Source organism: Macaca nemestrina, chromosome 11 (assembly GCF_043159975.1).
Source record: "Macaca nemestrina isolate mMacNem1 chromosome 11, mMacNem.hap1, whole genome shotgun sequence".
NCBI classification, from domain to species: Eukaryota; Metazoa; Chordata; class Mammalia; order Primates; family Cercopithecidae; genus Macaca; species Macaca nemestrina.
The window spans coordinates 75,326,440-75,349,188 of NC_092135.1; the positions used below are offsets into that span (position 1 = coordinate 75,326,440).

Genomic DNA, 22,749 nt, shown 5'->3' on the forward strand with positions numbered 1-22,749 from the left:
GCATAGAGGTGTTCATAGTATTCTTTGATAATTATTTGTATTTCTGTAGTGTCAGTGGTAATATCCCCCTTACCATTTTTGATGGTGTCTGATTCTTCTCTCTTTTCTTCTTTATTAGTCTAGCTAGCAGTCTACCTATTTATTTTTTCAAAAAAAAACAAAAAACAAAACAAAAAAACCCCCATCTCCCGGTTTCATTGGCTTTTTGAAGGGTTTTTGGCATCTCTGTCTTCTTCGGTTCTGCTCTGATCTTGGTTATTTCTTGTGTTCTGCTACCTTTGGGGCTTGTTTGTTGTTGGTTTTCTAGTTCTCTTAGTTGTCATGTTAGCTTGTTAATTTGAGGTCTTTCTACTAGAAGTTTTTTGATGTGGGCATTTAGTGCTATAAATTTTCCTCTTAACACTGCTTTAGCTGTGTTGCAGAGATTCTGGTACTTTGTCTCTTTGTTCTCATTAGTTTCAAATAACTTCTAGATTTCTGGCTTAGTTTCACCCAGGAGTCATTCAGGTTGTTCAGTTTCTATGTAGTTGTGTGGTTTTGAGTGATTTTTTAAATTCTTGATTCTAATTTGATTGTGCTGTAGTCTGAGAGATTGTTATGATTTCAGTTATTTTGCATTTGCTGAGGGGTGTTTTAATTCCAATTATGTGATCGATTTTAGAGTAAGTGTTGTGGCTATGAGAAGAATATATATTCTGTTGTTTTTGGGTGGAGGGTTCTCTCGATGTCTGTCAAGTCTGCTTGATCCAAAGCTAAGTTCAGGTCCTGAATATCTTTTAATTTTCTGTCTCAGTGATCTGTCTAATATTGTCAGTGGGATGTTAAAGCCTCTCATTATTTTGTGTGAGAGTATAAGTCTCTTTGTAGGTCTCTAAGAACTTGCTTTTGGATCTGGGTGCTCCTCTATTGGGTACATATATATTTAGCATAGTTAGCTCTTCTTGTTGAATTGAACCCTTTACCATTATGTAATGCCCTTCTTTGTCTTTTTTGGTCTTTGTTGGTTTAAAATCTGTTTTGTCAGAAACTAGGATTGCGGCCCCTGCTTTTTTCTGTTTTCCATTTGCTTGGTAAATTTTCCTCCATCCCTTTATTTTGAGTCCTTGTGTGTCTTTCCATGTTACATGGGTCTCTTGAGGACAGCATAATGGGTCTTGACTCTTCCCCCAGCTTGCAATTCTGTGTCTTTTAATTGGGGCATTTAGCCCATTTACATTTAAGGTTTTTATTATGTGTGAATTTGATCCTGTCATCATGATGCTAGCTGGTTATTTTGCAGACTTGTTTATGTGGTTGCTTCATAGTGTCACTGGTCTGTGTACTTCAAATGTGTTTTTATAGTGGCTGGTAACAGTTTTTCTTTTTCATATTTAGTGCTTTCTTCAGGAGCTCTTGCAAGGCAGGCCTGGTGGTGATGAATTCCCTCAGTATTTGCTTGTCTGGAAAGTGTCTTCTTTTCTTATGAAGCTTAGTTTTGGCTGGATGTGAAATTCTGGGTTGGAAATTCTTTTCTTTAAGAATGTTGAATATTGGCCCCCAATCTCTTCTGGCTTGTAGGGTTTTTGCTGAAATGTCTGCTGTTAGTCTGATGGGTTTCCCTTTGTAGATGACCTGGCCTTTCTCTCTGGCTGCCCATTATATTTTTTTCTCTTCTTTTCAACCTTTGAGAATCTGATGATTATGTGTCTTGGGGTTGATCTTCTCGTGGAGTATCTTACTGGGGTTCTCTGGACCTCCTGCATTTGAATGTTGGCCTGTCTTGCTAAGTTGGGGAAGTTCTCCTGGATGATATTCTGAAGTATGTTTTTCAACTTGGTTCCATCCTCTCCATCTCTTTTGGGTACCCCAATCAGTCATAGGTCCAGTCTTTTTTGTATAGTCCTATATTTCTCAGAGGTTTTGTTCATTCCTATTCATTCCTTTTTCTCTATTCTTGTTTGCCTTGAAGACTGTAGTCTTCAAGCTCTGAGATTCTTTCCTCCACTTGGTCTATTCTGCTGTTGATACTTGTGATTGCATTGTGAATTTCTTGTGTTGCGTTTTTCAGCTCCATCAGATTAGTTATGCTCCTCTCTAAACTGGCTCTTCTGGTTTTCAGCTCCTGTATTGTTTTATCATGATTCTTAGCTTTTTTGCATTGGGTTACAACATGCTCCTTTCCCTCAGCAAAGTTTGTTATTACCCACCTTCTGAAGCCTACTTCTGTGAATTCAATGATCTCAGCCTCAGCCCAGTTCTGGTTGGAGAGGTATTGTGGTCATTTGGAGAAGAGGCACTCTGGCTTTTTGAATTTTCAGTATTTTTGCATTGATTCTTTCTCATCTTTGTGGGATTATCTAGCTTCAATTTTTTGAGGTTGCTGACCTTTGAGTGAGATTTTTGTGTGGTCTTTTTTGTTGATGCTGTTATTGTTGCTTTCTGTTTGTTTGTTTTTCTTTTAACAGTCAAGCCACTTTTTCGTCGGGCTGCTGTGGTTTGTTGGGGGATTGCTCGTGACCCTATTTGCCTCATTTTTCCCTGACCTGGAGGTATCACCAGTGGAGGCTGTGAAACAGCAAAGATGGCAGCCTGCTTTTTCCTCTGGGAGCTCCATCCCAGGGTAGGTAGTGACCTGTTGCTGGCCTGGATGCTCCCGTAGGAGGTGTCAGGAGACCCCTGTTGGGAGCTCTGACCCAGTCAGGAGGAATAGGATGGCTGGTTTTTGGTGGAGCAGGTGTGCCATGTTGGGGATAACCCTTCCAAGACTGCCTAGACTCTTCAGAGCCATCAGGCTGGAAAGGCTGAGTCAACTGAACTGCAGAGACATCGTCTGCCTCTCCCCCAGGGGGCTCTGTCCTAGGGACAGATCAGAGTTCTGTCTGTGTAACCCTGGCTCGAGTTGCTGAAATTCCCACAGGGAGTCCCCACCCAATGAGGAGCAATGGATTGGGGTCCCACTTAAAAAAAGCAGTCTGGCCACAATCTGGCATAGCAGCTGTGTTGCATTGTATGGGATTCCTTCTCGTTCTGACCACCTGGACTGCCTGGAACTGGCAGGCTAGAACAGCTGAGTCAACCTAACCACAGAAATGGTAGTTGCTCCTCCTCCAGGGAACTCATCCATCTCAGGCAGTCTCCAGCTTGTTGCACTGTCTGACTGGAATTCCAAGCTAGTGGGTCTTAACTTGTGAGGTGAAAGTGTGGCCTGCAGAACAATGCTGCTTAGATCCCTGGATTCAGTCCCCCTCCTAGAAGAGTGAGCAGATGGATCTCCCACCTTGCTGGGATTCCTGGGGCGGAGTCTGTAAAACTCCTGGGTTACTGTGTGAGCCGGAGTGACTGTTCTTTTGAGACTCTGCACACCTCTGTGTATTGAACTCAAGGCCCTGGTGGCATGGGGTCACCAGGGGATCTCCTGATCCACAGGTTACAGACTCGTGGGAGAAGTGTGGTTTCCCTCGTGGGGTTGCACAATCTCTCACTGCTCTGCTTGGATGGGGGTGGGAGTTCCTTTGGCTCCATGCTTCTCCCAGTTGGACCATTGCCCCACCCTGCTTTTCTTTGTTCTCCATGGGTTGACCTGTCTGCCTAGTCAGTCTCAGTGTGAGAATCTGGATATTTCAGTTGAAGGTGCTGAATTCAGTTGCCATTTTCATTCTTCTCCATGAGAGCTGTGGACCACAGCTGCTTCTAATCAGCCATCTCAGTCCCTGAAGATTTCTATAAAGTAAAATTTTTGAAAAATGTCATTATTTTTGACTTTATGGGTGTTATATATTAGTTTGGTACTTACAAATCACAAGTTAGTATATAAATGGAGAATTTGAGTTTGTTAGACTTTGTCTTTTTGATGGCATAATTTTTAATTGAAGCTTTATCTGATTATAAAAAGGCTGTTAAATTGCTTAGCAATTGTGGAACTCACCCTGAGGCTAGATGATTGTATATACTTATCAGGGGAACCCACCCCCAGTATTTCAACGCAGGTTCTTTATATTTTCCCTAAGTGTCGGCCAGTCTGAGAAATAAAGAGAAAGAGTACAAAGAGAGGAATTTTACAACTGGGCTGCCAGGGGTGATACCACATTGTCGGTAGGTCCGTAATGCCCCCTGAGCTGCAAAACCATCAGATTTTTATTAGGGATTTCAAAAGGGGAGGGAGTGTACGAACAGGAAGTAGGTCACAAAGATCACATGCTCAAGGGCAATAAAGATCACAAGGCAAAGGACAAAGCAAAGATCACAAGGCAAAGGGCAAAATTAGAATTACTGATGAGGGTCTATATTTGGCTGTGCACATATTGTCTTGATAAACATCTTAAACAACAGAAAACAGGGTTCGATAGCAGTCTGACCTCAAATTTACCAGGGTGGGATCTTTTCCCCACCCTAATAAGCCTGAGGGTACTGCAAGAGACCAGGGCATACTTCAGTCCTTATCTCAACTGCATAAAACACACTCCCAGAGTGGCCATTTATATACCTCCCCCCAGGAGTGCATTCCTTCCCCAGGGTATTAATTATTAATATTTCTTGCTGGGAAAAAAATTCAGCAATATCTCTCCTACTTGCAGGTCCGTTTATAGGCTCTCTGCAAGAAGAAAAATATGGCTCTGTTCTACCCAACCCCGCAGGCAGTCAGACCTTTGGTTGTCTTCCCTTGTTCCTTAAAATTGCTGTTATTCCATTCGTTTTCAAGGTGCACTGATTTCATATTGTTCAAACACACGTTTTACAATCAATTTGTACAATAGTGGTCCTGAGGTGACGTACATTCTCAGCTTACGAAGATAACAGGATTAAGAGATTAAAGACAAGACAGGCATAAGAAATTATAAGAGTATTAATTTTGGGAACTGATAAATGTCCATGAAATCTTCACAATTTATGTTCCTCTGCCGCGGCTCCGGCTGGTCCCTCTGTTTGGGGTCCCTGACTTCCTGCAACATACACTAATATTTTTGTTGCTTCTTATGTGCTGCCCCAGAGTAAGAGTCACTTTGTCTCTTTAGTCATTGTCCGTCCTGATGTGCACTTCCCTCTTGGATAATTTTTGTCCACAGAAATTTCATTGGCCTTGAAAACTTGTTCTGGTTCTGTATCTTCTATAGTATAGTCTATTTCAGCGCTATGGGAAAGTGATAAATTGATCTCATCTTATATTTTACAAAAAAAGCCATTTAATGTTCTCAAACTAATCTTCAGTCATGGAAAAGAAGAAGATCCATTCAGTAGTCACTGTGATTCAACAATTGGTATAGGTGCTTAGTTTTCTATTTATCACATCTCTGGTTAAAGTTTCGTGTTCTCTGCCCGTGTGTTCATCTCACAAATTAAATGTTGCTGCAGCTTTGACTAAGCTAGGTTGTAAGTTTCTTAAGAACAGGAGTCATAATACCAATTCCATGTATTCTGCACTGCTAAGTACAGTCTTCTGAGTGTTAAATAAATATTGTGCATTCAGATATAGAGATATAAATACTTTATTTTAGTGATAGAAGGTAGTTTTAAATTTTATACATGATAGTAACGCTTACTCTGTATCTGTAAGTTCAAGTATCTTGAAGGTGGTCACCTTTTTATTTTATTGGTAATACCTGAGACTGGGTAATTAATAAAGAATAGAGGTTTGTTTGGCTCATGGTTCTGCAGGCTGTGCAAGAAACATGGCATCAGGGTCTGCTTCTGGTGAGGACCTCAAGCTGCTTCCACTCCTGCAGAAGGGGAAGGGGAGCTGGTATGTGCTGAGATCACATGGTGAAACTGGAAGCAAGAGAGAGATGGTAGGGAGGTGCCAGTCTCTTTTTAAACAACCAGCTCTTGTGGGAACTAACAGAACTCACTCACACTTCTCTCCCTCCCCCCCAGGGCATTAATCTGTTCATAAAGATATACCTCCATGACCCAAACACCTCCCACTAGGGGATCAGATTTCAACATGAGTTCTGGAGGGTTCGGTATCCAAACTACAGGATTCCTTTAAGAGAGTGAAAGGATAAATCACAGAGTAAGAGAAAATGTCTAATATATATATATCTTTCATTTTATAAATATATAAAGATTTCTTACATGTAATTGAGAGAACAATAACCCAGGAGGAAAATGAGCAAAAGACTTGAACTGGTTTTCAAAATGGAGGATATCCAAATGGACAGTAGATATAGGAATAGATGCTCAATTTCATAAGTACTCAGTAAAATTCAAATTAAAATTGTAATGAGATGCCAGTGGAATGTGTCAGAGATTCAGTTATAGAATTTCTGTTGTGTTCTTTTTTATAGTTTTTTTATTTCTCTGCTAAGATTTTTTTTTTCTAATATTCACTGGGAGTACATTTTCCATTTTGTCCATTGGCATAGCTACAATAGCTGCTTTAAAACCCTTGTGTGCTACTACCAGTATCTTGGGTCATTTTGGGGTCAGTCATCATTAATTGTCCTTTTTCTTGATTATGACTCATACTTTACAGTTTGTTCTTGTCTAGTAATACTGGAGTGTGTTTTGGACATTGTACATGATGTAGGAACTCTGGATTCTGTTATATTCCTCTGAGGAGACCTTTAAAAAATTTGTTTTAAATCAAGCAATTAACTTGACTGATCTGAAACTCTAAATTCTGTCCCCCTGTGGTGAGCAGCTGAATTGTCTGTCCAGTTTTTTTTTTTTAAGCTTAACTGGGCTGCCTAGAATATTCCAGTATGTTTTCTGTACATGCCATTAAGAGTCAGCCAGACATTTGGAGAGAGCTGATAGATAGGTTCCTGTCTTACTTGCTTCTTTCTGTGATTTCCCAGTATGCTTTCCAGATGCAGCATTCACCCCAAACACTGTGGTCTGGTTCTTTAAGCCAGGAAGACTGTAAATTTTCAGCATTTTTATTACCTTTTGAGGCACCAGCTGGGGCCTGCCATAAAGCTAAAACTTATGTAAAAAACAAAACCAAACTGGAAACTTATGAACTTATGTAGTATTTTTTGCTTTTTTTCAAATGTAACACACCCTTCTGCCCTATTTTTGACTGCTTTTGGTCTGTCTATACTGCCTTTAGATAGCTGGGTTTTGTTTGTTTTGTTTTTGTTCAGAGTTTATAGTTACATGTGAAAGTGTTGGTTTGATAGTAACTGCTTGACCATCACTGGAAGCAGAATTTAAGCTTTAAATTTAAATGAAGATACTTTGCTCTAATATTTTTACTTTCTTTGTACTTTAGGTACCCTCTTAGTGGCATGGGTTTACCAACATTTAAAGAATGGATCCAAAATACCCTTGGAGTAAATGTGGAGCATAAAACTACCTCTAAAGTAAGCAAACAAAAATTATTACTAATACATTTAACTGTGTTTTTAAACCCAAATTAATATGATTTCTCTTTGTAATTTGTTATATTGGATTCCCTGCAACTGTCATGTTTTTTGTTATAAAGCCTATTAATTATATTGGCCTTGTTAGACTGTTACGGACAGTTATTCAGTGTCACAGATCTAGACCCTAGTCTCACAATTTATCTGAGATTTATCTGGCAAACTTTTTATCTTCTCTGAGCCTTGATTATTTTTAGAATTGGGAGTAATAACTATTTGTTCTGCCTCTCACAGGGTAATAGTGAAGTGCAAATTATTTACTTCCTTAAAGAGTGCTTGTTACAGAAATATAAGTTGCCGTGATGTTTAGATTATTTAGTAGACTGACCATAATCTAGGATTAATGGAGAATAATTTAAAATAAAAATGTAAAATCACATTTAATATTAGGACATTTAGAATATTTGAAGAATTATAAAAAGTAAAAATTTGATTAAGATATGAGCAATTGAGGATTTTAGTTTGTTCATGTAGTTTCACTTTTCTGAAAGTAGAATTAGGAAACTTTAAACTGTATGTATATAAATGAAGCTAATGAAATATTTAGCATTTCTTTTTATTATTATTTTTGTTGTGTTTTTATTATTATTTTGCTGTAGCATAGTATTCTGTATTCCAGTCTCTCTAACTGGATATAAGTTCCATAAGTACAGGGGCTATGTCTTATACAATATTCTCCACTGTATCCAACTTGTTATTAAGTGGTATAGGTATTTGGTGAGTACTTGTTGGGTTTATTTAAAAATCCACAGTTATTTTATTCTAGTTATTAAGTTAGGCTGAACAACTAATTCTACCCCTCCCAAGCCATCTTTTAACTTTTCCTAGAGGTCTCTCTTTTTTATCTCTTAAATTCTCTCTCTCTCGATCTCTTGACTATTTGCAATTACTTGTTTTTGACATTGATACAATCCACATACCATAGTTAGATTTCACCAGTTTTTGAGCCCTTTTCAGTTCTTAATTACTTAAAATATTAATGTATTTTGTTGGAGTTCTTTTAGTATTTCCTTCTCCTATGGAATAAATTTCATAAGGTCAAAATACTTTTTTCTGTTTAACTCACTGTTGTATCAAGACCTTGAAGAGTCCCTAGCTTATAGCAACCACTCAATAAGTATTTTTTATGCAGTACCTTAATAAGAGATTAAGATAATATGGAAGTATCATATTTGTTCTTTGCATATTCTTATGTTTTCTTTTTTCCAAATACTGTATGATAGCTTCCCCCCATCCCCCATAGCAGATTTTACTTGGCCAGCCATTTATAGACCTCTTCCTATGTTCTAGGCATGCTATTAGGTGCTTTTCACAAAAATTATCACATTTAACCTGCCTTCCTTATAGTAGCCCTATGGTGATAATCTCATTTAACAGATGAAGAAGCCAAGGCTCATAGAAGTTGGGTGACATGCCCAATGACTCATAGTTTTAACTTTGAAGTTGAAGATTAGATTTCAAGTTACCTGTTAGGTGAAATTGAATATCAAGTTTATAATTATGTTGTGAGTTTTAAAGCAGCTGTATAAAAACGGATTTATTACCTATTTTGAGGCTTTCTGTTGATCATTTTAAAATGGCAATTGAATAATAAGAAATGCTAATTTTTTTTTTTTTTTTTTTTGAGACGAAGTCTCACTCTGTTGCCCAGGCTGGAGTGTGGTGGCGTGATCTTGGCTCACTGCAAGCTCTGCCTCCTGGGTTCACACCATTCTCCTGCCTCAGCCTCCCAAGTAGCTGGGACTACAGGCGCTCGCCACCATGCCCGGCTAATTTTTGTATTTTTAGGAGAGGCAGGGATTCACTGTGTTAGCCAGGATGATCTCGATCTCCTGACCTCATGATCCGCCTGCCTTGGCCTCCCAAAGTGCTGGGATTACAGGTGTGAGCCACCGCGCCCGGCCAGAAATGCTAAATTTTATCGACAGATTAAGTGTAGATAGTGTACAAGTCAAGTAACTTTCTCCCAGTCTCCTTAATCTGAAATGAAAGATTTGATACTTTGCTATCTTCCCTGTTGATTACAATCTTTAGAAATGATTGCGATTAACCAGAGCATTTGTAATTTGTTACTCTCATAAAGCTGATTTCTGTATATGTTGTTTTGTATTTTCCTATGCTTCAGCCTTACTTTGAATGTTTTTTTAAAAAGTCTACATTTTGTAATCATTCTCTCTAAGTACCCAAAATTCGTTGTCTAAAAATAAGTCAAAGAAATCAATTTTATTTTCTAGGCATCCTTAAATCCTAGTGATACACCTCCTTCTGTTGTAAACGAAGATTTTCTTCATGACCTTAAAGAAACTAATATTTCATATTCACAAGAGGCAGATGATCGAGTATTTAGAGCTCATGGTAAGTTCCTTTATATCAGCCCTATTTATTTTTAACAAAAATTTTCTATATTTTAAGCTGTTTTTGTGTTTTTGTTTTTTTAACCACAAAACAGGTCATTGTCTTCATGAGATATTTTTGCTCAGGGAAGGAATGTTTGAGCGAATTCCTGATATAGTTTTATGGCCAAGTAAGTTTTCCCCTCCTTGTATCATTAATTTAGTATTGCTAAATTTTAAGTTAATTTAATATTGGAAATATGTACTTTTTGGCATATGAGTTGTAAAAAATATAAATTGCTGTATTTTTAAGAGAGTTTACATAACAGTCTTGAAGCTCTTTCTTGACCTGGTTGTTCTGAACTAATGGTTTTAACAATTCATTTTGTTGCTGATAATTAAATAATCATTTCAAATGTAAATGATCTTATTGGGATGTCAGTAGAAAAATGTATTTTTGGATAATTTGGAAGCTTCATGAAATTAGTGTCAGTGTTACATTCAGATATATAGAATTATTAATATAATTGAGTACTGCAAACTAATATTAGTAATAATTTGTTGATATCAGCTGTGAGCTTTAAAAAGCCTGGTCAAACAAGTTTTATGTATTATATATATGCATACTATGTTTGAAATGAATAATTAAATTTTGAGTAATTATTAGCGTTTGGCTGGGACGGGGGATGGATGAGCTTTGTATTGTAATTTTACTCTTAGTGAGTATAAATCTAAGGTTTTTTACCCATCTCTTTTAGCAGGTAATTTAAAGCAGAACAGGTATAGTGTTCCTTGCTGTCCATTATTGCATTTTTTAAAGAGTTCTATTGATTTTTCTGATTCATTTTATCTTCAGATCTTCCTTTTCAGAGTACATATTTTATTTTTTAATAAATTGGATCATTCATGGACTCTCAGTTCTTAAATGAGATCCTTCTACTTTGGAGGAACTGTCTGAGGGAAAAATTATACTTTAATGTGGGGGCAAGAGGCAGGTGAGATACATGGGAGGAAAATCCAAGAGCATATGTAGCAGAGATGAAATTACTTTCCTGATACTAGTATATTATTCTATGCATTTGGAATATTTATTAAATAAGTCTTTCATCTCTGTTAGTTTAGTATAGAAATTTTAACTGTTCCTGAGGAAAAGGTATTCTCCAATAGAAGAAATATTTTTGTTTTGCCTGCCTGTTTTTTAGTAGCTTTAGGTTACTTCTCTACCAAGATTTGGAGAAGGTTTATTCTGTTTATTACTGGAAAACGTGAAAGCAAAATTTATCAATTTTCACTTCCCACAAGAAACCTAATAGGCCATCCTTTGATGTATCTTAATAAGAACTTTCAAGTGTACCTTCTAGGCATTTCCTTTCAAGTGTACCTTCTAGGCATTTCCTTCCTGTCTTTCAACATTAAAATACTGAGAGAGTTGGGCTTGGCAGTGTGTTCCTGTAGTCCCTGTTACTCAGAATGATGACGCAGGAGGATCACTTGCCCAGAGTTCGAGTCTAACGTGGACTAGTAAGTCCCTCATCTCTTAAAAAACAAAAACAAAAACAGAATATTATAGTGGAAGTACATTTTGCTTTAAGAAATCCAAATATTCTCAAAAACTCAGAGATGTAGTAAACAATATTTCACAAAAGTTTCTTTGCTTTGTAAAATCCCCTCCCATTTTATTGGTTCCCTTGCACCATTGCTCTTCCACTTTTTTTCCGTCCCAATTTCCAAATCAGTTCCTTCTCAGTGTATATCTAGGTTTTTGTGAAACCATAAGGGTTTTCATGCCTCATGTTTCTTGCCCCTTTAAGTCTGCCATACACACTTGGGAGATTAATTCAATAATCCTTTTGCCAGCTTCTTCCATACTTCAAGAATCTCTATGAATGGTGTATTCTTGGATGAATCAAGTTTATAGTTTTATTCTGTTCAATATCCTAGTGTAATGACTTCTTTGGAAATAGTTTCCCAACAAGTTATTAAGTCACTGAGGTCTTTATTTAATTTTAATGTAAATTTCCTACTGGCGATGAAGTCCAAGTTTTTCTTTGTAGGAGGCCTCGTTTTGAGACAATGAAGAAATTTGAGGCAATGTGGTATTCCATAGAGTGGATGTGGCTGTCTCATTCTTGCAAAACACACACACACACACACACAAAACTAGGAAATCTATTGTAGTTGTCTTTAAGTCTGGCTTTGATCTGAATGGGAATTCTATGTGTTGCTTAATAGGATGCTTGGGGCTTGTTTAAGAGTAAGGACAGTTACTTCACTTATTAAATTTAGTGTTTATGCATTATTTTCATTGGCTTAAACACCAGAACTTTAGGACTGTGAAAATACAGGCTAGGTACTTGAGGATAAGCAGTGAATAAAACAAAAATCCCTGCTCTCAAGTGCCATAGAATTTACTGAGGGGAAACAGATAATTCACAAATAAATATGTAACATATTGGTTAGTGTTAAGTGCTGTGAATAAAAGCATGTAAGAGGGTAGCGTGAACAAGAATGCGTAGTGGGATGGATGCAGTTTCAGATAACATGGTTAAGGAAGCCTTTTGATTCTAGGTGACATTCCTAGAAGATAATTTTGCCTTGTTGAAGATTTTTTAATAGACATCTTTGGGTATTTTGTGAATTGTTAATTGATGAGTATTCTATTTAGTAAATTTACCACAGATAGCAAGCTTTATAAGCTTAATCCAAAAGCTTGAAATAGATATTTATTAAAAATTGGAATGATACAAGTGACATGTTTTCTTAGCTTTACACAAACCTTAGAAAAGATAATTGCAACTTTTATAGAACTATTTTTGCATTCATAAATGGATATTCATTTGCTTTCCTCAGCATTCTTATTTCCTGCTGAGTCCCTAGGCTCTTAGCAACTAATACTGGAGTTTTGCATAGTTTTCTTGCCTCAAGTCTCACTCCTGCATGCCATCTCTTATTATATCAGGAGATTGACTTTTCCAAAACAATCTCTTTGCCATCTTGTTCCCCTCCTTAGGAACCTCCACTAATGTCCTATTGCCAGTCAAGTTGAGTCTTAGTACCTCTTGCTTGGCATTTAAAATCTTCCAGTCAGTTTTTTGTTACTTATATAACTTTTGCAAGCATAAAGAGAACTCTTTAGTTCTGTACAAAGGAAAGGAATTTATGTGCAGTGTATTTTGTGCAATATTGCAAACATTTGTTTAAACAATAAATCATCGATGGTGCTAAAATTAGGTGAAAGTATGATGAGAAACATGGTATTTTATGTAGTCTAGAATATGTAAATACTGTGTCACTAGGTTTTCCCACTATAAGGATACTGTGTTTCTTATTGAAGTTAATAGGTATTTGAACAATTAATACCTGTTAATATTTGAACCTATTAATATTGAATATTGAATAAATTATTTGAACAATTAATACCTATTAATTTCAGCAAGAAACACAGTATCCTTATAGTGGGGAAACCTAGTGACACGGCCTAACCAAATGATGTATTAAGTTAACATTACTGGAAATGAGGCATGTTAGTATCATGTGCTTCTAGATGTAATGCACTGAGAAAGATGCAACATCACTTCTGTGGAATTACTCCCAAAATATATAACCTGAACTTAATCATGAGGAAATATCTACAAACCCAAACTGAGGGGCATTCTATGAAATAACTGACCACTGTTCTTCAAAACTGTCATGGTCATGAAAGTTAAAGATACACTAAGGAAATGCCTATTTTTAAAGAAGACACAAGGCAGCTAAATGCAGAGTGTGATCCTCGAGTTGATTCTGGTCTAGAAAAGAGGACGTTAGTAGGACAATTGGAAGTATTTGAATAAGGTCTGTAGATTAGTTTATTGTATTGTATCAGTGTTGGTTGCTTGGTTTTGATAGTTGGACTGTAGCTACATAAGATGTTGATATCTGGGGATGTAAGATGAAGGAAAATTCTTGTACTGTCTTTGTAACTTTTTTGTAAGTCAAATTATTTCAAAATGAAAAGTTAAAAAGGTAAAGTGTTTTAATACTCAACTCATTGTGTTAATGAGTGAATAAATGAAGGAAAAGTTTTGATAAAGAATTTCATAGGTTCTTATTTGCCAAGGTTATCAGATTTTATTCATGCCTCTGTAATTAATTTATTTTCCCTTTCTTCAACAGCATGCCATGATGATGTAGTTAAGATTGTGAATCTAGCTTGCAAATACAACCTTTGTATCATACCAATTGGTGGTAGGTATTGTGCCTTTTGAATTTTGATATGTAAATTTGTTCTATTTAAAATATTTGTATTTTAAATATTTGCATCACCCTACTGAAAACAAACCTTATTGTAATTGTGATGTGGTTATTCTAACAAATTGGTCGATGATGCTCATTTGTGTTCTAAGTAGAATTCCTTAAACTGTTTGACATGGTATACCTTAGTTCACGGCTTTTTCCTCTATGGGTCCTAGTTGAAGCTGTGATTTAATGCCTGAATAAGAAAATGTTTCTGCTTTAGTAGTTACTTTTTAACCTGTATATTTGTGGAGATAATTTTCTTTTTCAAAAGCTAAATGTAAATATGTCCTATATAAACCTTTGAGATTAGCATAGGAATGGTGATGAGACTCCCAGCAATTCCAGAAGCTCCATATTCCCTCTTCAGCTGATGCTTTCTGTTGAATTCATGCAAAAAAGGCACTAAAATGCCATTTATTATGAAATATTTTTCTAATTCCAAATGACTGTAACAAGCAAATAGTAGTTACTGATCACAGGCATCACGTTTTTAACCGACACTTCATGATCTCACTTTGTAAAGTTACGCTGAACCTTACGGATTAACACCCCTTGTACTTCTTGTGGAAGGTGACTTTCACATGTTTTCTTTCATGCAGAGCTTATGGAAGTATCAGTCAAGAATTTATTCTGATATATGATGATTTAGATCTGGTTAAGAACAGAGAACATTGTATTGTTCTTTAATGGTATCAAGAAAGCATTTTTCCTTTGACAGTAAATGTTAAGACAACAGTATATTTAAATACTTCTATGTATTATTCTATATTAAAATCACTTTTTCACCAAAAACATCTAAATTTGTTTTTAAATACCTCGTAATCTAGACATTTTAAACTTGTTTCTTTTCTAATTTATTAAAATTTTTTGTATAAGAATATAAGATTATTTTAAATGATAAATGAATCTCATAATTGTGGTAGGAAGTAATGATGTCTCTAGTTGTATAGGATGAGTCTTTTTTTTCTTTTAAGCTCCCTCTCCTCAGTAATTATCAGCTTAGAACTTTTCTAATCATGTTTTTGGAGTTCCACAAATTGCTAGGGGCCTCACTTGAGTGTGGCATATCCAGGGGATGGAGCCATAGCCCATTGCTTTCAGTTCCATAATATTGCTTCATTTTGGCACTCAGCATAAAATAAAGGTGAGTTTGCTTTTAGTGTGTTAGCATTGGCAAATTGTATTTTGCAAAGTATTAATAGGTATCACTTTTCTAGTGGCCCTATCTGTGTACTTGATATGAGGGATTTGCCCTAGAAATATAGCTAAAAACAGAATATTTAAACATAAAAGTTGTTGTTTCCTATTTTGGCAGGAGGAACAAGTGTTTCATATGGCCTGATGTGTCCTGCAGATGAGATAAGAACAATTATTTCTTTGGACACTTCACAAATGGTATTTAATAATTTGAAATATATTTAAAACATTGTCTTTATTGGCTCCACCTTAATTGTCATTAAAAAGGAATCTAGCCACTGGGCACTGTGGCTCACACTTGTAATCCCAGCACTTGGGGAGGCTGAGGTGGGTAGATCACTTGAGGTTGGGAGTTTGAGACCAGCCGGGCCAACATAGGAAAATGTCATCTCTAATAAAAATACAAAAATTAACCGAGTGTGGTGACGTGTGCCTGTAATCCCAGCTACTTGGGAGGCTGAGACATGAGACTTGCTTGAAACTGGGAGGCGGTTGCAGTGAGCCAAGATCACACCACTGCATTCAAGCCTGGGCAATAAAGAAAAAGGAATCTAATATCCATTTTGTTTTAAATGTATTTCATCATTACATTTTACCCTTGTATTCAGTTCTCCAAAAGTAGGTTTACTTTTACCCTCAGGTGTGTGTCTTCATGCTATTTTACCAAATTTGAATTTTTTTCAAACGCCTAAGTAGAGAGAATAGTTTACCCATTTTCTAGATAAATAGTTATTAACATTTTGCCATACTTTCTTTATCTTTCTTTTTTTTCTAGTAGTTTTAGAGCAAATTCTGACACAATGCTACTTTACACATAATTATTTCTGTATAATCTCATTTAAAAAGGACATTTTCTCACATAACTATTATCACTCCTGGCAAAATCAAAAGTAATTCTTTATGTTATTTAGTAGTTATCTACATTCAATTTTCAATATAAAAAATGTCTATTTTATAGTTCATTTGTTCAAATGGGGATCCAGACAAGGCTCACATTAGCTTTCCATTGTAGCTCTTAAGTCTCACTTTATGTAAAAGCCTCCTCTTACTCCCTGTTTTTTTCCTTTTGAATGTTACAGACTTTTGAATAAACAAGTTTATTTGTGGTATAGAATGTCATATTTTGAATTTATCTGTTGCTGCTGCTTGTCATTTAACTCTTTGTCTAAGCCCTGTATGTCCACTAAATAGAACTTCCATATAAAGTCTAGTTAGATTCAGGCATTGCCTTTTGTTTTGTTTTGTTTTTACAGCAAGAATCCCTCATAGATGGTAATGTGCTTTTAAAAAAGTGTCACGTAACATCAATAGAGGTGTGTAATAGCTGATTGTCCCACTTTTAGTGATGCTAAAATTGATCAAGTTCAGATGGTGAGCACTTCTTTTATTGTAAAGTTCCCCATTAACCTATCTCCTTATCCCAGATTTTAAGAAAAGGCAATTTATTTCCTCAGAAGATAGCTGAAGAATAGCTTATTCTGGAATGTTAACATGGATTTGGTAGTGTATATGGGATGTAATAGGGTAGCCTATATGTTTTCTTTAGGTTTTTCTGTGAGTGCCTATGAAGTTTTTTTCTGCTGCTTTTAATTTCCTTTTTCTACCAAAAGATATGTTTGAACTCTTGGTAGCTACAAGGTATGTATTTAGAATGAGTATGTAATTGCCTCAAGAGCCAGTCTGTTGGGGGAGAAGATGTATACATGAGGTACCATCAGATTAAAAATTCTTTGTCTTTTCATTCTGCAATTTAATAATACTGTCTTTTGTTTAGCTGCCAAAGGACCAAAATCCTGATTATACCATAGTTGTATCGAAGTTACTGTTGTCAGCCGGGCGCGGTGGCTCACGCCTGTAATCCCAGCACTTTGGGAGGGTGAGGTGGGCAGATCATCTGAGGCCAGGAGTTCTAGACCAGCCTGGCCAATGTGGTGAAATCCTTTCCCTTCTAAAAATACAAAAATTAGCCGGGCGTGGTGGCATGTGCCTGTAATCCCAGCTACTCGGGAGGCTGAGGCAGGAGAATTGCTTGAACCCAGGAGGCAGAGATTGCAGCGAGCCAAGATCATGTCACTGCACTCCAGCCTGAGTGACAGAGCAAGACTCTGTCTCAAAAAAAAAAAAGAAAGAAAGAAAGAAAGAAATTACTATTGTCTTATAGTGAGAGTATAATTATGAGTTTTATGTAACATAAAACTAAAAGTGCATTCACATACATCATCTTATTTAATGTTTTTCACAACCCCATAAATTAAGCAGTGCAGTTATTCATATGTGTTCAGATTTGGAATGTAGGTAGCAACTGCTGTTTTTGTATTGTCTGTTGTGCTCTTTTCTTTTTGTTATTAAGTCAATTTATCTATGTTAGTTATTGCCGTGAAATTGAGCATATGAAAGTCAAAAGAAAGCTTCCCTGGGATCCAGAAGAAGGTTCTATATGTTACCCAGTTGCTCAGCCAGATAGAAAGGGGAAAGAAGTCTGCTCTTAATTGTAGAAAGTAATTCATGAAAATTCATATATATGTAAAAGTTAGGTCAAATAAGAATGCCAGATAACATTTTTTATTGGCAGTCATACATTTGGTAACTTGAGCCAGATGAAATTTAGTTCCTTCTTTTGAGCCCAAGGCAGGGATATGCTTTGTTTTGTACATGAGATCTCTGGCCCTGTTTTGAATTAAAAATAAAGCAGGGATGCCATCTGCTATATTTAAATGTCTTTGCAGATTTTTTTTTCTAATCTTATGGTCATATTCTGATATTCTTCAATTAGATAATGATTGCTATGTTAACATAGTGCAGATAGTATTTGCACAATGCCAGGACCTGTATATGCTGTTTTTTTACATGGAGTATCTCATTTAATTATTGTAGGCAACACTTTCTGTATTATTGCTATTTACATTTTACAAATGAGGAAACAATAAGCCTAAACAGTTAAATAATTTGCCTAAGGTAAGAGAAGGAGTTTAATTTAAATTAACATCTGAATAAAGACAGAGTCTATGTTTTAAGCCAACCCCTGCATAATATACTGCCTTTGTTACTGTGTCATCATGTTGTATAGTCTGGGATAAGTGGACTTGGTTGCCAGTGTGGGTGGTTGAGGGGAACCCTTCTTGCTTAATCATTGTCTTATCACTTGTTGCTTTGAATTAAGAAGTTATATTTCCTGAGAAAATATTAGTAGTTCATGGAGATCAGATTTCTTTCTTCCTTTGCAACAGAATCGAATTCTCTGGGTTGATGAGAACAATTTGACAGCTCATGTAGAGGCTGGCATAACAGGACAAGAGTTGGAAAGACAGGTATGTTATTTCTTTTTCTTATTTTTTTTAAAAAATCAACGTATTCTGATATCAATTCTGATGCTATTTCTTTAATGAAAGTTTTCAAAACTGTATCCCCTCTATGAATGAAATACCTTTTATGATACATTCATTCATTCAATGAATTTGTTTAGTTTCTATTATGGGTCAAGCATTGAGCTAGATTCCAAGGACATGATAGTGAATAAGGCATTTTCTCCTACCCTCAGGTAACTTAGATTAGGACAGAAAGTTTGAAAAATAATTAATTATTCAGAGTGAATATTGCTATGTGGATGCCAAGTGCAGGGTATTATGGATCATCAGATGGGGCTAGGTGGCAATGAGTTGCGCAAAGAAGGTATCACATAGAACCTGGCATTTATTATTATTATTTTTTTAATACTGAGTCAGTGGCAAAGGACGCAGCATTTAAAATGAGACTTCAGGATGAGTCTGAGTTGGCAAAAAAGGAGAGTACAATCCAGAGGAAGGAGCATATATGCAGAGCATCTCAGGGTGACTGCAGCTTTTTTTTTTTTTTTTTTTTTTTTGCCTTTTTTTTTGAGATGGAGTCTCGCTCGGTCGCCCAGGCTGGAGTGCAGTGATGCGATCTCCGTTCACTGCAGCTCCGCCTCCCGGGTTCACGCCATTCTCCTGCCTCAGCCCCCCAAGTAACTGGGACTACAGGCGCCCACCACCATGCCTGGCTAATTTTTTGTATTTTTAGTAGAGACGGGGTTTCACCATGTTAGCCAGGATGGTCTCGATCTCCTGACCTTGTGATCCTCCCACCTCTGCCTCCCAAAGTGTTGGGATTACAGGCGTGAGCCACCGCACCCGGCCGACTGTTGCTTTTGAGGGACTGCAGATAGCTGAATATGGCTGAAGGCTAGTGTGTGTATGGGAGAACATGTCTTCTTGGTATTTGTATATTGGGTGGGAGTGGGTACAGTAGTGGTAAAGGATCAAGCCAGGAAGACATGAGGAGTTCAGATCATAAAGAGCCTTATAAAGCACCTGTTAGAAGTTTGAACTTTACTTTTTTACTTGTGTTGTTCTGGCTGCTGTGTGGTGAAATGGGTGGTCTATGTAAGGGTGGACTAAGAGACTGCAACAATAATTTAGGCAAGAGCTGATAGTGACCTGAAGTAGTAGAAATGGAATAAAATGGAACAGTTTGAACATGGAATTCTAGGATGTTGGTGATATATTTCATCAGCTGGGTAGATATTGGTATTCATTGAACTTTTCAGTGCACAACTTCATTGACAACTACTCATTTCATAAATTCATGAAATTCTTGAAGTTCTTATAGTACTTTTTTGGGATCCTAATGAATTTTTGGAAAACTTTAGGTTTCCTTCATAGATTCTAAGCAGGTAATAGTGAAAATAAATTGGTTCCTTCAACTTTCTCAAACATAATCAGGATAACAATAACTCAGCTTTTGTAAACAAAAATTAGAAGGTTCCATTTGTTAGTGATGTACTGACCATTTTGTTCAACTTGGGCTATAGAGACCCCTCTCCCCCAAACCTTTAATAGGAAGAGATGTGATGTGATTGTTGATCTTATTTTGTTGTTGTTTTCTTTTCTTTCTTGAAAAGTTGATTGACGTTGGTCTTCTCCTGACCATTTCTGGATGATAGGCTTTGAAAAAAATTATTAAGCTATTTATTTTTTATTTAATGCAGTAAGATGCAGATAACTGGAATAAAATTGAACTTATTTGTTGAGACTGTTCAAGATCCTCAATAAATTAAGATTTTATATCAGATAAATAGGTTTGTCAATTATTATAGTTTATAATGAACTTCAGTGGGCAGAATAATAGTATTTAATGAAAAAACCTCTAAAACGTCCTGTATCAATATTCCATTACACTTGAATGAGGCATTATCAGCACAGCATTTTTTTTTATAACAAAGAATGGCCTTTTATGTCACCAATTTTGTATCTTTATTATAGCATTTGATGTAGTATTTTAACCTTTCCAAGTTTTCTTTTTTTTTTTTTTAAAGGTTAGAATTAAAATTCAAGGAACATATTTCCTTGAAATTTAAATGACATTTTCCCAGACTAGGAACTTCTGATATTTTACCTAGTAGTTCATTTCCCTAAATGCCAATATAGAACTTACTTTTTTGCCTCCAGTAGGCTATAACGTAGTTCCTACAGCTATTTTGATCCCAGTTAAAGTTCTTCCTCGTTAGACTTCTATGCCCTTCAGATTCTACTTCAGTTGAGGTAACCAGTTTAAAACATCCTGCCTTTTCTTTCTGCAAGCTTAAAATGACACAAGTACAGTAGCTGGGTAGCACAGATTTTAATTGCTTTAACTTGTAAATCACATTGATGTTAACATGATAAAATTTAATGGAAGCTGCTAACATGTCAATTATGGATTTGGAGAATTTTTTCTAGGTTTATTAAATATTTGGCTACTTTATTTTATTAGTTAATGTCTGAGGATGTCTGACTCGCATATTTTTTCTGCTCAGGGACAGCATCACTAATAACCTCACATTATCTTTTTTTGTTTCTAACAGCTATTAGCTCTCACTGCAAACCTCAAATATAGCTCTTAGCTGTGTGACCTTGGGCAAGTTACTCACCTTTAAGCCTCAGTTTCTTTACCTATAAAGTGGGGATCATAATTCCTACTTTGGGGTTTTTTGTCAAGATGAAATAAGTTAATAATGTGAACTCCTTAGAACTTTGATTCATTCCGCTAATTTTTATTGAGCACTATTTGTTTCATTCAGGCTGACTTTAAATATTCTTTTTATATGCTATAGACTCCAAAATTTATATTATCATCCTAGACTTCTTTCCTGAACTGATACAGCCACTCGCCTAATTGATATCTCCACTTGCGTGTTTACAGACATTTCAAACTCTGCATTTTAAAAACTGAATTTTTAAAGGAAAATTTTGCAATCTTGCCTCCAAAATGTGTCTGTTCTGTAGCCTTCTTCTCTTCAGGAGATGGAATTCAATTCCTTAGGCAGCTTGGGCCACAATCTTTGAAGTCATAGATTTTTGTTTTATGTTGCTTTATAATAGCTTGAGATATAATTATCATCTAATATGTATAATTTAATGTGTACAATTTGATGCGTTTTGACACATGAATATAACCATGAAACCATCATCACAATCAATATAATGAGGATATCCACCCACCCCAAGCTTTCCTCTTGCTCATTTATATTCCTTCCCTTCCCCACTCCCACCCACAACCCTTAAGCAACCCCCCAGCAATCACTGCTTTGCTTTCTGTCACTGTAGATTTGTTTAAATTCCCTACAATTTTAATAAAGTGGAATCCTACAGCATGTGTGGGAGGGGGGTCTGGCTTCTTTCACTAGGCATAATTATTTTGAAATTCAGCCATATTGTTGCATTTATCAGTAGTTCATTTCTTTTTATTGCTCAGCAGTATTCCATTGTATAGATATGCCACTGTTTTGTTTATACATTCACCTGTTGATGAACACTTGGATTATTTCTAGTTTGGGGCTATTACAAATAAAGCTGCTATGAACACTCGTGTGCAGGTTTTTGTGTAGACATATACTTCCATTTCCTTTTGGTAAGTAACTGGAAATTGAATGAATAGATCAAAATGGTAGATATATATTTACCTTCTTGGGAAACTATGAAGTTTTTTCCCAGAGTGATTATATCATTTATATTTCCACCAGCATTGTATAAGAGTTCCAGTTTCTCCATATCCTTGCCAATACTTTGTATTGTTAGTCTTTTTAATTTTAGTCTAAACTTTAGTAGGTGCATAGTAGTATCTCATTGTAGGTTTGTTTTGTTTTTTTTATTTTGAGACAGAGTCTCACCCTGCTGCCCGAGCCGGAGTGCAGTGGCACGATCATGGCTCACTGCAGCCTTGACCTCCCTGGGCTTAGGCAATCCTCCCGCTTCAGCTTCCTGAGTAACTGAGACCACAGGCAAGTGCCACCATGCCTGGCTAATTTTTATATTTTTTTGTAGAGATGGAATTTTTTTGCCATGTTGCCCAGGCTGGTCCCGAACTCCTGGGCTCAAGTGTTCTGCCCACCTTGGCCTCCCAAAGTGTTGGGATTATAGGCACGGGCCCCTGGCCTCATTGTAGTTTTAATTTGTATTTCTCTAATCACTAGTGATGTTGAACATCTTTTCATGTGCTTATTTGCCATCCATATATCTTGATTGGTGAAGTTCTCCTTAAATTATTTGCCCAATTTTAAGATTGGGTTGTTTTCTTACTATTGAGTTTTGGAATTCTTTATTTAT

At 36.3% G+C, this 22,749-nt stretch overlaps 1 protein-coding gene across 5 annotated transcripts in view; it reads left to right on the forward strand.

The window, feature by feature from the left end:
- Positions 1 to 22,749, forward strand: part of LOC105483174 (alkylglycerone phosphate synthase) — a 171,032-nt gene that overhangs the window by 40,262 nt on the left and 108,021 nt on the right. For all 5 annotated transcript variants that reach the window (XR_011609891.1, XM_011743862.2, XM_011743861.2 and 2 more), the window contains exons 3-8: positions 7,190 to 7,280; positions 9,575 to 9,695; positions 9,790 to 9,864; positions 13,829 to 13,900; positions 15,267 to 15,346; positions 18,376 to 18,456. Coding sequence is in view for 4 of the 5 variants with exons in the window: in XM_011743862.2 (XP_011742164.2) it covers positions 7,190 to 7,280; positions 9,575 to 9,695; positions 9,790 to 9,864; positions 13,829 to 13,900; positions 15,267 to 15,346; positions 18,376 to 18,456 (520 nt within the window). In the remaining variant the exon portion in view is untranslated. The remainder of the gene's footprint in view (positions 1 to 7,189; positions 7,281 to 9,574; positions 9,696 to 9,789; positions 9,865 to 13,828; positions 13,901 to 15,266; positions 15,347 to 18,375; positions 18,457 to 22,749) is intronic.